Source organism: Macaca mulatta, chromosome 7, assembly GCF_049350105.2.
Source record: "Macaca mulatta isolate MMU2019108-1 chromosome 7, T2T-MMU8v2.0, whole genome shotgun sequence".
NCBI classification, from domain to species: Eukaryota; Metazoa; Chordata; class Mammalia; order Primates; family Cercopithecidae; genus Macaca; species Macaca mulatta.
In genome coordinates, this window is record NC_133412.1 from 49,920,728 (window position 1) to 49,934,199 (window position 13,472).

Sequence of the window (13,472 nt, forward strand, 5' to 3'; positions counted from 1 at the left end):
GCCAACCATAATCTTCTGCTCAAAGCTCTCTTGCTTTTGAGGTTAATGTACTAAGAGGATATGAGATTGAAGCTGCCGACACCCAGCTCTCCCTGCCATAGGACAGAGAATGGGGCCAAGGCATAAAGAGAAGCAGAGCTCTGAGAAGTGGAATGAGAGAGACCTGATGACATTGTTTGAGCCCCTGAGATCAGCCTTGCCTGAGGTCAGTAATACCACCACATTTCTCAATTCTCATCTTGCTTAAGTTTGTCTTGGTTTGCCTGGGTTCCTATAACTTGCTATTAAATCAGACCTAACACAGAAATGGAATGAAGTATGGAATTGATGGCACTGAAGTGAAGTTGAAGCCGTGGAGATCCCCACTTGGCTGGGGAACTGGAAATCCCTGCTATTTGGTATCAAACCAGCTGGTTAAATGATCGTCTATTTTATCTTGAGATTCAAGTCATGTATCCATCAAAGTGGAGATTTCCAGCATGCACTGGAAAAAAAAAAAAAAAAAAAAAAAGCTTGGATGTTGGAGTATGTTGACCTCTTCTTGAGATTTTCAGTAAGGTCCTCCAGTTTGACTTTCCTCCATGCTGGCAGAATCAGAACAGTATACAGCTTTGTTTAGAGTTGACTTTTCTGCCTTTTTTTTTTTTTTTCTGAGACAGAGTCTCTCTCTGTCACCCAGGCTGGAGTGCAATGGCGTGATCTTGACTCACTGCAACCTCCGCCTCCTGGGATTAAGCGATTCTCCTGCCTCAGCCTCATGAGTAGCTGGGATTATAGGCACGCGCCACCACGCCTGGCTAATTTTTGTATTTTTAGTAGAGACAGGGTTTCACTATGTTGGTCAGACTGGTCTCAAACTCCTGACCTCAGGTGATCCGCCCACCTTGGCCTCCCAAAGTGATGGGATTACAGGCATGAGGCACTTGCCCCGCTGCCTTTTCTGCTTTTGACCAGCAATCCAGGGTGCTAAAGGTCATATAATCATGCATCTTATAGACTATAAGGGCCAAATCCTTTGCCCCAAACTAAAGTGAGTAAGAACAAAGGCCTAGAGGTGGAAAATCCAGTAGGAGATATTGGAGTGAGTTTAGGGTCTGGGAAGTTCCAGAAAAAAAGGGGAGAATTCTGATCCTCCAAGCTATACCTGAATGCTTCCCTTTCCACACCCCCAAATTAAATAAGATGTATTTGGCTTGGAATTCAGACAGTGTTGGGGGTTCTGGTGCCTGGGGACTCTGGCTGTGAATCCTGTGGGAGAGAATGGGATGTATTGGGCACGCACTTCATGCACCTTCTTGGATTCCCTAAGCCACCTCCTTCTTTCTCTCTCTTGGTTGGCACCCTGCCTGTGCTAAGTAGCCTTTCTACTTCCACGTCTATAGTAGAAATGCCACACAGCAGACCATGGGAGCTAACTTCCCAACAGCCACCCAGGGAGCAAATGATGCAACTGAGAAGTGCAGGGGAGTTAGCTCCTTGTGGGGTACAATCTTGGCCAACAGAAAACAGGAGAAAAGAGGGGAACAGAAGCATTAATTCCTTCTCAAATCTCCCCTTGGTGAACTGCCCCAAGGTGCCATTTCTCCTTGCAAACACTATGTGCTTGGCAAACAAGCCCAACAAGGGACCTGCTCTCTCCTAATGGCTCATATGAAGTGGTGGCCAGCACAGTACTGCATCATCTTGCATTGCCTTCGTCTCTTCTCCCTTTCACCATCCTGGACTTCCACCTCCCTGCAAAATGTCAGCACTTGCCTCAGAGTCTGCTTTCTAGACTACTTGGGTTAAGATACGGAGACAAAATCAAAGCCCCCATCGCTACACGAAGTCCCAACAGTGGGGTAACATAAAGGACCTGAGGATGCAGCTGAGTTTCCCTACTCAAATGCAGGGAATCCAGCCCAGACTGCTGGCTTCCTCTCGGGAATCCAGTGTCAGGTCACTGGGTCAGGCCATCTTGGGACTACTCCCCAGGAGGCTGAGGCCCATTCCACAGGCTTTCTTTTTACTCTCTTGCATTTTCTGCTGAGCACCTAAGATATCCCTTGGGAAAAGCCAGGCCAAAAGCTTGTGGCCTGTTCTGTCTTCTGAGTTTCTATTCTTTTAGGCAACTAGAGGGCAGGAGGCCAGAGTCTGGAAGTTCAAAGTCCCCTCTACAGATGGTCAGCTAAAGGCTTTGGTCAGCCCAGGCTTCTAGAGGGCAGAGGTTGCCATAATAGCTGTGTCTGGAGTTAGGGCTAGGGAGAAAAAGTGTGGCCCTCTGCCCCTTCTTAGTTTGCACTTGGCACAGACTTGGCCACCTCTTTGCAAATCCCAGCTGGCTCAGGCTGCAGGCTGGAAGGGCAGCAGAATGGCCCACATTGGTTCTTAGCTCCCTGAACTCATGCGGTTTCTTCCAAATAATACAGGGCTGTGTAACATAATTGTGCAAATATACTAGCCATGAATGAGGCCCAGAGGCCAGAAACAGCCTGTGAGTCCCTGCTGGGTTTGGCTATGTCATGATGGAGGCAAGTACAATCAGGACAGTGGTTGCTCAAAGATTACAGCCCAAGCTGGAAAGGATCAAGTGAGATTCTGTGATCTCCACATCACAGCACCCTCCTTTGGAAGGTATTATATGCATGTTCTGCTCCACTGAGGCCAGGGTGAGCCCCCAGGTCTGGTCAGAGGACATAGCAGAACCAGAGCTGCTTCAAGGTCAGAGGTCACCAGTCCTATCTCAGACCAGAGGACTTTTCTCCCTACATCCAAGACACCCAGGTTGCATCCAGCAAAAGAAATTCATTATAGGGGCTCTGCTGGAGGCTGAAGACTCTGCCCAGAGCCCCCAAGTTCTAGAGGTTCTCAGAGGGCCCCCAAAATTCAGTGTCAACTGATAGACTCCCCTGAGCAGTCTTTCAACAATGTGGCCTCAGGGTAATAATGGGCCAGGGCCAGAGTTGGAGGAGTAGAGCAAGCTGCAGGTTGCTGGCCCAAGAGTACTTGACTGGTTGCTTCCATCCTGTCCTATGCATCTCCTTGGGGCTTGAGGCCTAGAAGCCAGTACTGCTCAGGGATTTTGACTATCTGGCCAAGACCAAGCTCACTGGAGCGTGAGTTGGCCAAGTGTTGAATAGGTAATCTCTCTTTGGGGGTAGTGAGCAGATTAAGGTTGACTTACCACCTTGGACAGGCCATTATGGAAACCATGAAGCTGAGGGGTAGGGGAATGGCCAAAGTGTGACCTGGTGCTAAGACGCAGAAACCACATGAGCTAGATTGAGACTCACGGAGCAGGACATTATCAAGGATCCCTCATGATGGTTACCAGCTCAAAAAAAAGCCCACGAATCATAGAATCCTCACAACTGACAAACAAGGATCTGGGAATGCTTAATCTCTACGGCAACCTTTAAACCCAAAACTGGCTGGGCATAGTGGCTCACATCTGTAATCCCAGCACTTTGAGAGGTCAAGGGAGGTGTTATCACTTGAGGCCAGGAGTTCAAGACCAGCCTGAACAACATGGCGAAACCCCATCTCTACTAAAAATATAAAAATTAGCCAGGTGTGGTGGTGGGCACCTGTAAACGCAGCTACTCAGGAGGCTGCGGCATGAGAATCACTTGAACCCAGGAGGTAGAGGTTGTAGTGAGCTGAGATCATGCCACTGCACTCCAGCCTAGGCGACAGAGGAAGACTGTCTCAATAAATAACTCAAAACCATGTCAAAAGGGAAGTGGGATGCTTCAGTTCCAAAGGTCCATCCTCTCAGGGATGTGCATAAAGAACAACGGACAAAGGAGACATTTCCCAGTGGAAAGGACCAAAAACAATAGGTTTTGTTGACCAAGAAATTCACTCCACTGTCCAGAAGGATGTGTTATATACTGTAGATTAGCGACCATTGTATTCTCCTCTCCCCTATTCCAAATGGAAGGTTTTAAAATAACTGTTATAGCGAGGTGCAGTGACATGCACCTATAGTCCCAGCTAGTCAGAAGGCCAAGGTGAGAGGATCACTTGAGCCTAGGAGTTCAAATCTAGCTTGGGCAACATAGCAAGTCCCCATCTTAATTAAAAAAAAGAATTAAAAATTATTCAGTCGTGTGTATCTGTAGTCCCAGCTTCTCAGGAGGCTGAAGCAGGAGAATTGCTTGAGCCCAGCAGTTCAGGTCCAGCCTGGACAACATTAGCAAGACCCCATCTCTTTAAAACAAATTGTTATCCTCTTTCTCTCCATTATTTTACCTTGGTTATAGGACAAGTATGGGGTAGCTAAGTTTATCTTTTACCCATAGATGGCAAAATCTTAAGAAGTCATATCCAGACCTGAGCAAGAATTGCCCATCACCAAGGGACCCTGGACTGAGGACTCAATAAAGCAACTGGATGTGATTCTGTTTTATCTCCCATTGGGAAATAGGTGAATGTGGTTTTTGTTGGGTCTATGATTATTGCATTCTCAGGCAGGCACATTTTTGAAATTGTATGTCTGTCAAGAAAAGTATAGGTGGATGCAATAAAGGGTGGGATATAGTGGATGCATATTATTTATCTGCTCATCATCTCTTCCTTCAGGACCGATTTCTCCCCCTCCACACAGTCCTGATGAAGTTGTCAATTATGGTGGCCTACTCTTCCATCCTAGTGGTGGGCATGTGTCCAAAGCTGGTCAAAGTCCTCCCTGGGATTTTAGAACTAGAGCTAATGAGGCCAACATATGGAAGGAAGGGGAGCCAAGAGATGGAGGCATCATCTTTTGAACCCCTAGATCCAGCCATGATTCAAGGCAGATACATCCTTTGATTTATCAGTTATGTAAACCAATTAATTCCAATTGGCCTAAACATGTTTGAGTTGGGTTTTTGACACTTGCAACTGAAAAGGTCCAGACTAATACATGCACACAGAGAGACACAAACACCATATTGTTCAAACTCATCAGACATTATATAAGTCTTCCATGATCTTACTGGGGTCAGCAAACTTTTTATCTAAAGAACAAGATAGATATTTTAGGCTGTGTGGGCCATATGTGGTCTCTGTTTCGCTTTCTTGTTTCGTTTTGACGACGCTTCAAAAATGTAAAAGAAATTTCTTAGTTTGGTAGTTCATATAAAAATAGGCCACAGACCAGATTTGGCCCACAAGCCATCGTTTGCCAACCCCTAATCTAGACCATGTCAACCCTAAAGCTTTGGAACCACACAGTCTGCCAGTCCCTAGCCCATACTGTAAAGTATGAAGCAAGATATTTTAAATATCATTTTGGTTCAAGTGTCTTGACATGACTCAGTAATGGTAAGGTGCAGGGTAGCGTTAGGAATGGGAAAAGGGTCTTATCTTGTGCCCATTATCTGCCACGCAACGGGTACTGAATAAATGGTAATTACTATTATTTCTTGGTAATAAAGATAATTTTTCAAAATGATGGAGCTGTCTAAATGGCTTTGTCCAAATGTCTCAGTTCATCCTTGAAGACTTTTCCCCTTCTTAATCTCCTTCAGAAAGTATTTCACAGACCTCCCCTACCAATAAAGTCTGAATTAGGTACTCTCCTTCTTGTTAGCACAGACCTTCTATGGCCCTCCATTGTAACTGGATTATTTGTCTCTCGTTCCCCTTGACTCTGAGTACTTGGAACATGCCTGAGCCCCAACATGTAGCATAGTGCTTAGCACCTAGCCTGAGAGGACTCTGTGCCTCCATGTGAATATCAGTTTGAGGGTGCAGGTACTGTGTGTCTCTGTTTGTGTCCAGGATGGTCACTCTGGGTATCAGCATTGTGCTGGTGTACATATACCCTCTGGTTCTTCTCTCAGTTGGAAAATATTTGTGGATGTCTATCACAACTTACCTGGTAATATTACTGCCAGATCTATGTTTCATTCCCATTCCCTCCAAAAATGAGTCAAAGACAGAAGAACAGGTGGGAACAAGTTTTCTTAGAAACTGTTATGAAGGAGGAGTCCTCCAACCCCACCCCCACATCTTTTACTATCTGACATGTTATCAGATCAGAGGCCTTCAGCCTCAGCAACATCTGGGGATTAGAGTGACCCCACACAGCTGGGGCCTCAGACTAAGCTGATCCATGTCTGTGGGGTGGAGGGGAAATCCTCCTGGGAAAAATATGTGCAAGGCCCTACAGGCCCAGGAAAGGCTGACCAAGGCAAGGTGAGTCATGGTGTTCTAAGCTGAATCTTTTGCCCATCTCACAGAAGCAGGCAGGAAGCACCACCATTGATCAGCTTTATATGGCACCCACTGTATACAACAGACAGACAAAGACAGACAGACAGAGCACACACCACTTCTAAGCTCAACACTGCTCACCAACTAGAAGCACCTCGGTTAAGCACATGTGAGACACTCTTGCATAGGAAAGATGTACTTTTTAAAGGAATGAAGTAGTATTTTGGCAAAACATCTACTTTCCTCTCAGGTCCGGGGTAAAGAGGGACCTCTAATTCTGAAGCTTCTACATGTTGAAAAATTTCCCCTTCTCAATGGCAGTATATACAGTAGCAAACCTTCCAAGTCTGTTGTCACAGCCCTGTACAGATATCCTGAATCTACTTTACAGGTGGGCAAACTTAGACTAAGAGACAGAAGGTAGCCTGGAGCAAGGGGACATTGGGACTGGTTCAAGGGGAAGGGAAACAAGAGGTGTCTCAGCTCAGCCAAAGGCAGGGCCTCTGTCTACCTGGATTGGCAAGGGAAAGGCTCAGGTGGCCAGAACTCCCTCTTTCTTCCTGCCTGGGGAAGCAGTGGTTCCACAGGAAAGGCAGTCCCACTCTTGCTGGCTAGGGGGCCTCCTGGGATGGCAAAGGCCAGGGCGGACCTGAGCTCCGCCTGGGGCCTCTTCCGGGATGCACTCTGAGTTTGAGGATTGTGGATTGTGGGTTCACTGCTTCTATAACTTTCTCATTACCTGCATATGAGCCTAGCCTCAAATCCTTAATTATTTTTAAAGGGGAAGGGTCGGGGAGTGGCTTCAGAGGGAATGAGACACAGAACAATCTTTCCACAGCCTCCCTCTGCCTAGGCTGGGGCTGTCAAGGGTCTCCTTCACCCTGTCTCCTAGGGATATTTAAAGGCAGCTTTTATGAGACTCTATACTGTCTTTTTTTGTTGTTGTTTGTCTTTTTGTTTGTTTCTTTGTTTTAATTTATATAGATATATATATTCTTAAAAAAGCAATAGTCCTTTGGTCCCTAAACTCTAAGGAATGATATGATTTTGTAAGAAGTGAATCTGGGCTTCCCTTGTGGAGAAGCCCTTGGCACCCCCAACGCCCTCTGCTGGTTCCCCTGGACAGTCACTCTTCACCAGCCCTAGTTGCTCTGCCAGCCTGCGCTCTATGCTGCAGGCACAGAACAACCCACTTGATAAAAACAATCCTTAGAGTGGCCTTAGCCCCAGGCACCAGCCTTGGGTCCGATCCACCTCCGTCTGTCCGCAGCTGCTCCTTTGGGAAGGGCTGCTCAAGCGTTTCTGTGCTTTTCCTCTCCTTTCTTCTCACTCTTCCGTTTCTGTTGTTGTGTATTAATTGATAAAGAGAGAGAGAAGAAAAAAGGCAAAAATCACCTTGGAGGGCAAGACCAGAAGAGCAGCTTGCCCCCATCAGTGACATCTCAGGTGAGTGGCTGGACCTCTCTTCCTGAGGAGCAGGGCTGCAGCAGGACCCAGGCAGCAGCCCAGTCCACTGAAGCCAGACTTGAGTCCTGAGCAAAAGACCCCAACCCCACATCCCCTCCAGAAGACTCCTGGGGTAGCTCAAAGTGAGGCAGGGCCATGTGGGCCTTCTGAGACAGAAAATCTCTAAAAGTTGCAGGCAGCATCCTATGGACCCATGACCTTGCCAAAAATGTAGAAGAACTTGGCCCATCTCTCTCTCCATCACCCACCAGGCCCTGCAGATTCCAACCTCTGAAGCATGTTTGCTTCTCTTCCTCCATCTCCATGTTCACTGCCATTATCTCAGCCCTTACTTCTAGTCCTTTCTCTGCTTAAGCTCCTCAACGGTTCTTTCTCATCTTCAGGATAAAGTCGAAACTCATGGCCTGAAGACTCTTGAAAACTGGCCCAGAGCAACTTTTCTAGTCTCATTTTCCAGCCTCCCGGACCCTCCCTACGTACTCTCATTGGCTATCTCTGGAGTAGAACTGCTTCCCCAGGCAGAAAAGACTCTGATTATGTCTCCTAGACTACGGGGCAGGAATGTTGTCTAATTGATCTCCTTGGATTGAAGGAAAAGCAAAGTCACCATCTGAGGATTCCTCCTAGCTCCCGGCTCTTTTCTCTATCCCAGACTTTCTCAGAGGTGGGTGCCTCCAAGGTCCCAAAAGGAGGACCATCAAAGCTGGGAGGGCCTCATCACTCAGGCCTCATCTACCTGGGGTCCATCAGGGACTCACCTTTCTGTGGCTGGTCGGTGAGAGCAGGTCAGTAAGGCCGGTTGGCATCCTTGGGCCGCTTTAGCTGGACCTTGAGCCTCTTCATGCCAATTTGAAAGCCATTCATTGCCTGAATAGCAGTCTGGGCACTAGTTGGATTGTCAAAACTAACAAACCCTGGAGGGTGTGGGCAAAGAGATTAGCTGGGAACTCTGCCTGGCAGGGCCTCTGACCCAGCCCCCTCCGGCCAGTTCCATCAAACACATACCCCTCCACTATTTGCGTACACACATGGATATAGAGTCACAGGCAGACGGCCTGAGATTCCTAAAGGTGTGATTCTTGGAAGGATAGGAGGCAACTCTGAGTGTGTGTGCAGGGTCAGTGTGTTGATCGGGATGTTTCCGTGTTTTTCCTGGCATGGGTTGGCTGTCTCCCTCCACAGCTCCCATTCTGGTCCTCAGAACATAGTTGGAGTCGGAGGGGATCTTTGGTCTCATAACCAAACTCCTCCTGCCCTGGCCAGACTCCAAAGCTCTGACCTAGCTGGCCACATTCCCGGTGGACACCTGATTGTCGTCCCAGGTAAACCTGAAATAAAGCTTGTTCTTTTTTTTTTTTTTTTTGAGACGGAGTCTCGCTGTCGCCCAGGCTGGAGTGCAGTGGCGGGATCTCAGCTCACTGCAAGCTCCGCCTCCCGGGTTTACGCCATTCTCCTGCCTCAGCCTCCCGAGTAGCTGGGACTACAGGCGCCCGCCACCTCGCCCGGTTAGTTTTTTGTATTTTTTAGTAGAGACGGGGTTTCACCGTGTTAGCCAGGATGGTCTCGATCTCCTGACCTCGTGATCCGCCCGTCTCGGCCTCCCAAAGTGCTGGGATTACAGGCTTGAGCAACCGCGCCCGGCCTTTTTTTTTTTTTTTTTGAGATGGAGTCTTGCTCTGGCACCCAGGCTGTAGTGCAGTGGTGCCATCACAGCTCACTGCAAACTCTCCCTCCCGGATTCAAGAAATTCTCCTGCCTCAGCCTCCTGAGTAGCTGGGATTACGGACACCCATCACCACGCCCAGCTAATTTTTGTATTTTTAGTAGAGATGGGGTTTTGCCATATTGGCCAGGCTAGTTTCAAACTCCTGACCTCAAGTGATTCACCTGCCTTGGCGTCCCAAAGTGCTGGGATTACAGGCATGAGCCACCCTGCCTGACCAAGGCTTGTTCTTAGCCTAAGCTTAGCCCCATCACTGGTTTGTGACCCCATTTTGTGCCATACATTCAATCTCAGGAAATCACTGCATTATGGAAGGACAATCGTAGGGTCTGTAGGGAATCCTTTATAGTCAGGGGTGGGAGAGGCATAGGGGTAGGTTCTCAGCTCACCAAAACACTTGCTCTGGTTGGTGGCTCGATCCACAAAGACTTTAGCAGAGACAACGGCTCCAAAGGGCAGGAATGTCTGTATGAGTTCCGCATCACCAAACTCCTGAGGCAGGTGATAGATGAAGAGGTTACAGCCTTCGGGGCCTGCAGGAACAGTAGCAGGCTGGTTCAGGGGAGGGACCCTGAGTCCAGCCCCACCAGGCTCTGCTCTCCAGCCCCCAGTCCCTCACCTTCTCTCTGCTGCTGGGGCAGGGCTGAAGGTTGCTGGGGAAAAGCTGTGCTCACTGGGGCATAGGCCGACGGATAGGCTGCTGGAGACAGAGGTGGGAGTGGGCAGTAATCCCCAGGAGCCCTTCCCCAAGCAGGGCCCCAAGTGCCTGGCCGCTTTTGACCAATTCAGCCCAGTCCACCATAACCCTCACCCCAAGAGAGGTCGTTCTGGGGGTAGGAGAGGATGGGAGGATCAACTCCTCGGAACAGAGCCTAAATCCCCCACAACTCTCCCTATTTCTTTCTGGGGCCCTTCAACCTCCCCCAGGCCGCGTAGCGCCAAGTGAAACCTGCGTAGTGGTGCATCCCAGCGTAGGCCTGCTGCAGGGGGTCAGCCACGCCAGGGCTCTGGGCTGGGGAGAGAGGGGCGCAAGGCCCACGGTGAAGGCAAGCGGGCGAGCGGAGTGGGTGAGAAGCTCAGGGAGTGTGGGAGGTGGACGTTGGCTGTGAGAGGCAGCAGGGAAGGAGGGAGATCTCTTCCCAGGGAAGCCAGGCCCTACCCCCCACCCCCCCGCTCCCCACTCCATTTCGGGGGGATTTGGGCGGAGCGGGGGGCCCACCTGGGTAAGGGGAGAGCCCGTTATTGTAGAGCGTATCGGAGCCCGGCTGGCCGTTGGTCTGGGGGGTCAGAGGGCCGAATCCATTGACCCCGATGGGCGCCGGAAGACCTGGGAGAGTGCCAGGGCCGCTGCCGGGCGGGGAGTTGGCTGCTGATGGCGGAAGAGGTCGGAGAGTCAGGACGCCGCCCGGCCCCGCCCGGCCCCTCCCAGGCGCGCCCCAGTCCTTGGGCACCCTACCTGCCGCGGGCAACAGAGGAGCAGCCACCAGGCTAAAGGCCGCCACGTGCTGCATCTGGGCCGCCACTGCCGCCACCGGGCCTAGGCCTGGGCCCTGTGCCGCGGCCAGCAGGGCCGCCTGGTGCTGCAGGATCTTTGGGAGGAAAGATGGGCGAGAGTGGAGGGCCAAGGGGCAGTCAGCTGCCCGTGCTCCCAGCCCCAGGCCTGGCCCACCCACCTGCGCGCCCTTGCACGCAGGTGCCCGGTACCTACCGCCGTGGTGTAGGCGCCGCAGGCCCCTAGCGGCAGTGGCGCGGGGTGGAAGGCGCCCAGCTGGCCGGCCATCTGCTGCATCCGCCGCAGCGCGCGCTCCCGGTCAGTGTCCGCCAGCTTGACCACGAGGCTGGACGAGGCGCCCTGGGCAGGGCAGGGGAGACCGTGGTGACCGGTTCTGACCCTGGCCCCGGCCCGGGGCCGAGCGCCTTCCCCATCAGGTCCTTTCGCGGGGCACCGAGCACACTCGGGAAGGAGAAGCCCGTCCCCATCCCACTGGTCTCACCCTCAGCCCGGGGAATCCGCCCTCACCGCCATGGTCCGGCTGCCGTGCAGACCCTGGATGGCCGCCTGAGCTTCCCCTTGACTCCCGAACTTCACAAAGGCACAGCCTGGGACAGGACAGAGGGAGCGGGTGGCTCAGGCCACAGAGGCCAAAGAGTCATGTGGCCCAGAGTGAGGAAGGGTCACCAGGAAATCCCGGGGTCAGCTCAGGTCACCTTTACTGGTGCCGTCAGGACTCCGCAGGACCGTGCACTCCTCGATGTGGCCAAAGGGCTGGAACAGGCGTCTGACGTCCTCCTCACCCTGCTGCTTGCCCAGCATCCCCACAAACAGCTTTCGGTCCTCTGGGGACAAAGCCAGGAATGACCTAGGGACCCCAAGTCTTCCTAGATCCCCCAAGAGTAGCCCGAGGAACTTAGGAAGGTAGCTCACCAGTCTCACTCTGGGAAGCAGAGAGAGTGAGAAGGCCCTGGGCATCCAGGGTTGGTTTTCATTAAGGGGCAGGATCTGGGGAAAGGATCTGGAGAAGGGAGCTCAGCTCAGCTTTCCCTCAGGAAAACCTGGGTCCTGGGGAAACCCAGAGAGTCTCAGGGCTGCTCTTGTGGGGAGTGATGCAGTCTTGATATCTTTGACTGGGTAGAGCCCTATATGCATGGTTTTACATGTTTGACCTTTCTGTTCTTAGAGTTCGGGAAATGCTGTTTCGGACCATTTCTGTAGTATTAAGGAAGAGGGTGCTCAGAGAAAGCCTTTCTATTCAGACTGGGTCCAGAGAAGAGAAGTACATCCTTGCTGGTCAGCCTGATAGTGCTGGCTAGAATCAATGCCCCTTCCTGCTCATATCAAGGAGGGTTCTGGATTTAGAAATAGCACACAAAACAGTCCTCTCATCCTACTGCCTCATCTTTAGGCACTGAGCACTGGCATGATGAATCCTTAACCTCTGCACCACATCCAACCTGGATGCTCCTCCCAAAGGCCTACAGAGAGCAGGACCTTGGTTTCCTGAGCCTCCAACATTAGCATTTTCCCTACTACAGTTGCTGAACCTCTGACCCCTTTCCTTAACTCCCACCTCCACCACCCTGTCCCTTCAGCAAGCTTCTCGTGCCGTCTCTGTATCCTTCCCTCTGATTCCCCTGTCCTCTTGCCCTTAATGCCTTCCAAAATGTTCATGCTATTAGAGAAAAAGTTCTGCCTGTAGACCTGGATTGCCATCAGAGAACCAGTCTGATTCCTCCCTGTGTCCACCCTTTTTATGGGAGCGGCAGAAATGCAGGAAAGGCATGCTGGGCCTGTGTACCTCGAAGAAAACTGGAGAGCTGGGGCTGGAAACTAGGGTTTTGTTGCACATCCAGCAAGTTAGGCCTCAGGAACACTCTCTGGGAGCCTGGGGTAGAGGGGTTCAGCCTGCTGTTAAAGTCTGGCTTTTTACTCTGCACCAAGGTAAATCTCTGAATTTGGGATGGGGCTTGATCATGTAGGGGACAATACAAGTTGGGAGAGAAGGAGTGGATAGGAAACTGGCTTCAGGCTTTATCTTCAAGAGCTTGGAGTGCAGGAAAACCCATCCTAAATGGTTCTACTCCTTGACCAGCTTGACTAGGCAGATGGGGATCCTTGGATTCTGAGTGCAGGGGAAACAAGGCAAGTGGGGGGGTCATAGACTGAAGCCTGGGTGACAGCAAAGGAAGAACAGACTGTTCAGAACTGACTGAAGTTAGCAGGGGAGAAATCTCCAACAAGACTATGTGTGTGTCCATATGTCACCCAGGTGGTGTGGGTGGCCTAGGTGGGTGGGTTTGGCCTAGGCTGCCCTGGGGATCCTGAGGTGTCTGTCTGTCTGATGATGCTATGTCAGTGTGGAGGGCAGGGGCTGCAGTTCATAAGAGGCAGGCAGAATGTATTTTAGCAAAATTCTGCCCTCTGTCCAGAGAGGTACTACCTGATGATCCTTGGGGAGGGGATGGATAATGGACTTGTGGCTGGAATTCTGATGGAGGAAAAAAGGTCTCAGCACTGACCTTCTGTGGTGAGAGTACAACCCAGTGGGTGTGCTTTGCTTCTGCGGGTGTCAACCATAGAATAGTGCCCTTGGAACAGACCACT

At 50.9% G+C, this 13,472-nt stretch overlaps 1 protein-coding gene across 11 annotated transcripts in view; it reads right to left on the bottom strand.

Moving 5' to 3' along the window:
* Positions 1-5,908: 5,908 nt before the first annotated feature.
* Positions 5,909-13,472, bottom strand: part of CELF6 (CUGBP Elav-like family member 6) — a 35,593-nt gene continuing 28,029 nt past the window's right edge. For 2 of the 11 annotated variants that reach the window (XM_015142602.3, XM_015142606.3), the window contains 9 exons: positions 11,579-11,707; positions 11,391-11,470; positions 11,079-11,222; positions 10,827-10,959; positions 10,590-10,736; positions 9,990-10,070; positions 9,760-9,903; positions 8,406-8,561; positions 5,910-7,520 (listed from right to left, as the gene is read on the bottom strand). In XM_015142602.3, coding sequence (XP_014998088.2) covers positions 8,434-8,561; positions 9,760-9,903; positions 9,990-10,070; positions 10,590-10,736; positions 10,827-10,959; positions 11,079-11,222; positions 11,391-11,470; positions 11,579-11,707 — 986 coding nt within the window. In that variant the 3' untranslated portion in view covers positions 5,910-7,520; positions 8,406-8,433. 11 annotated transcript variants of the gene reach the window in all.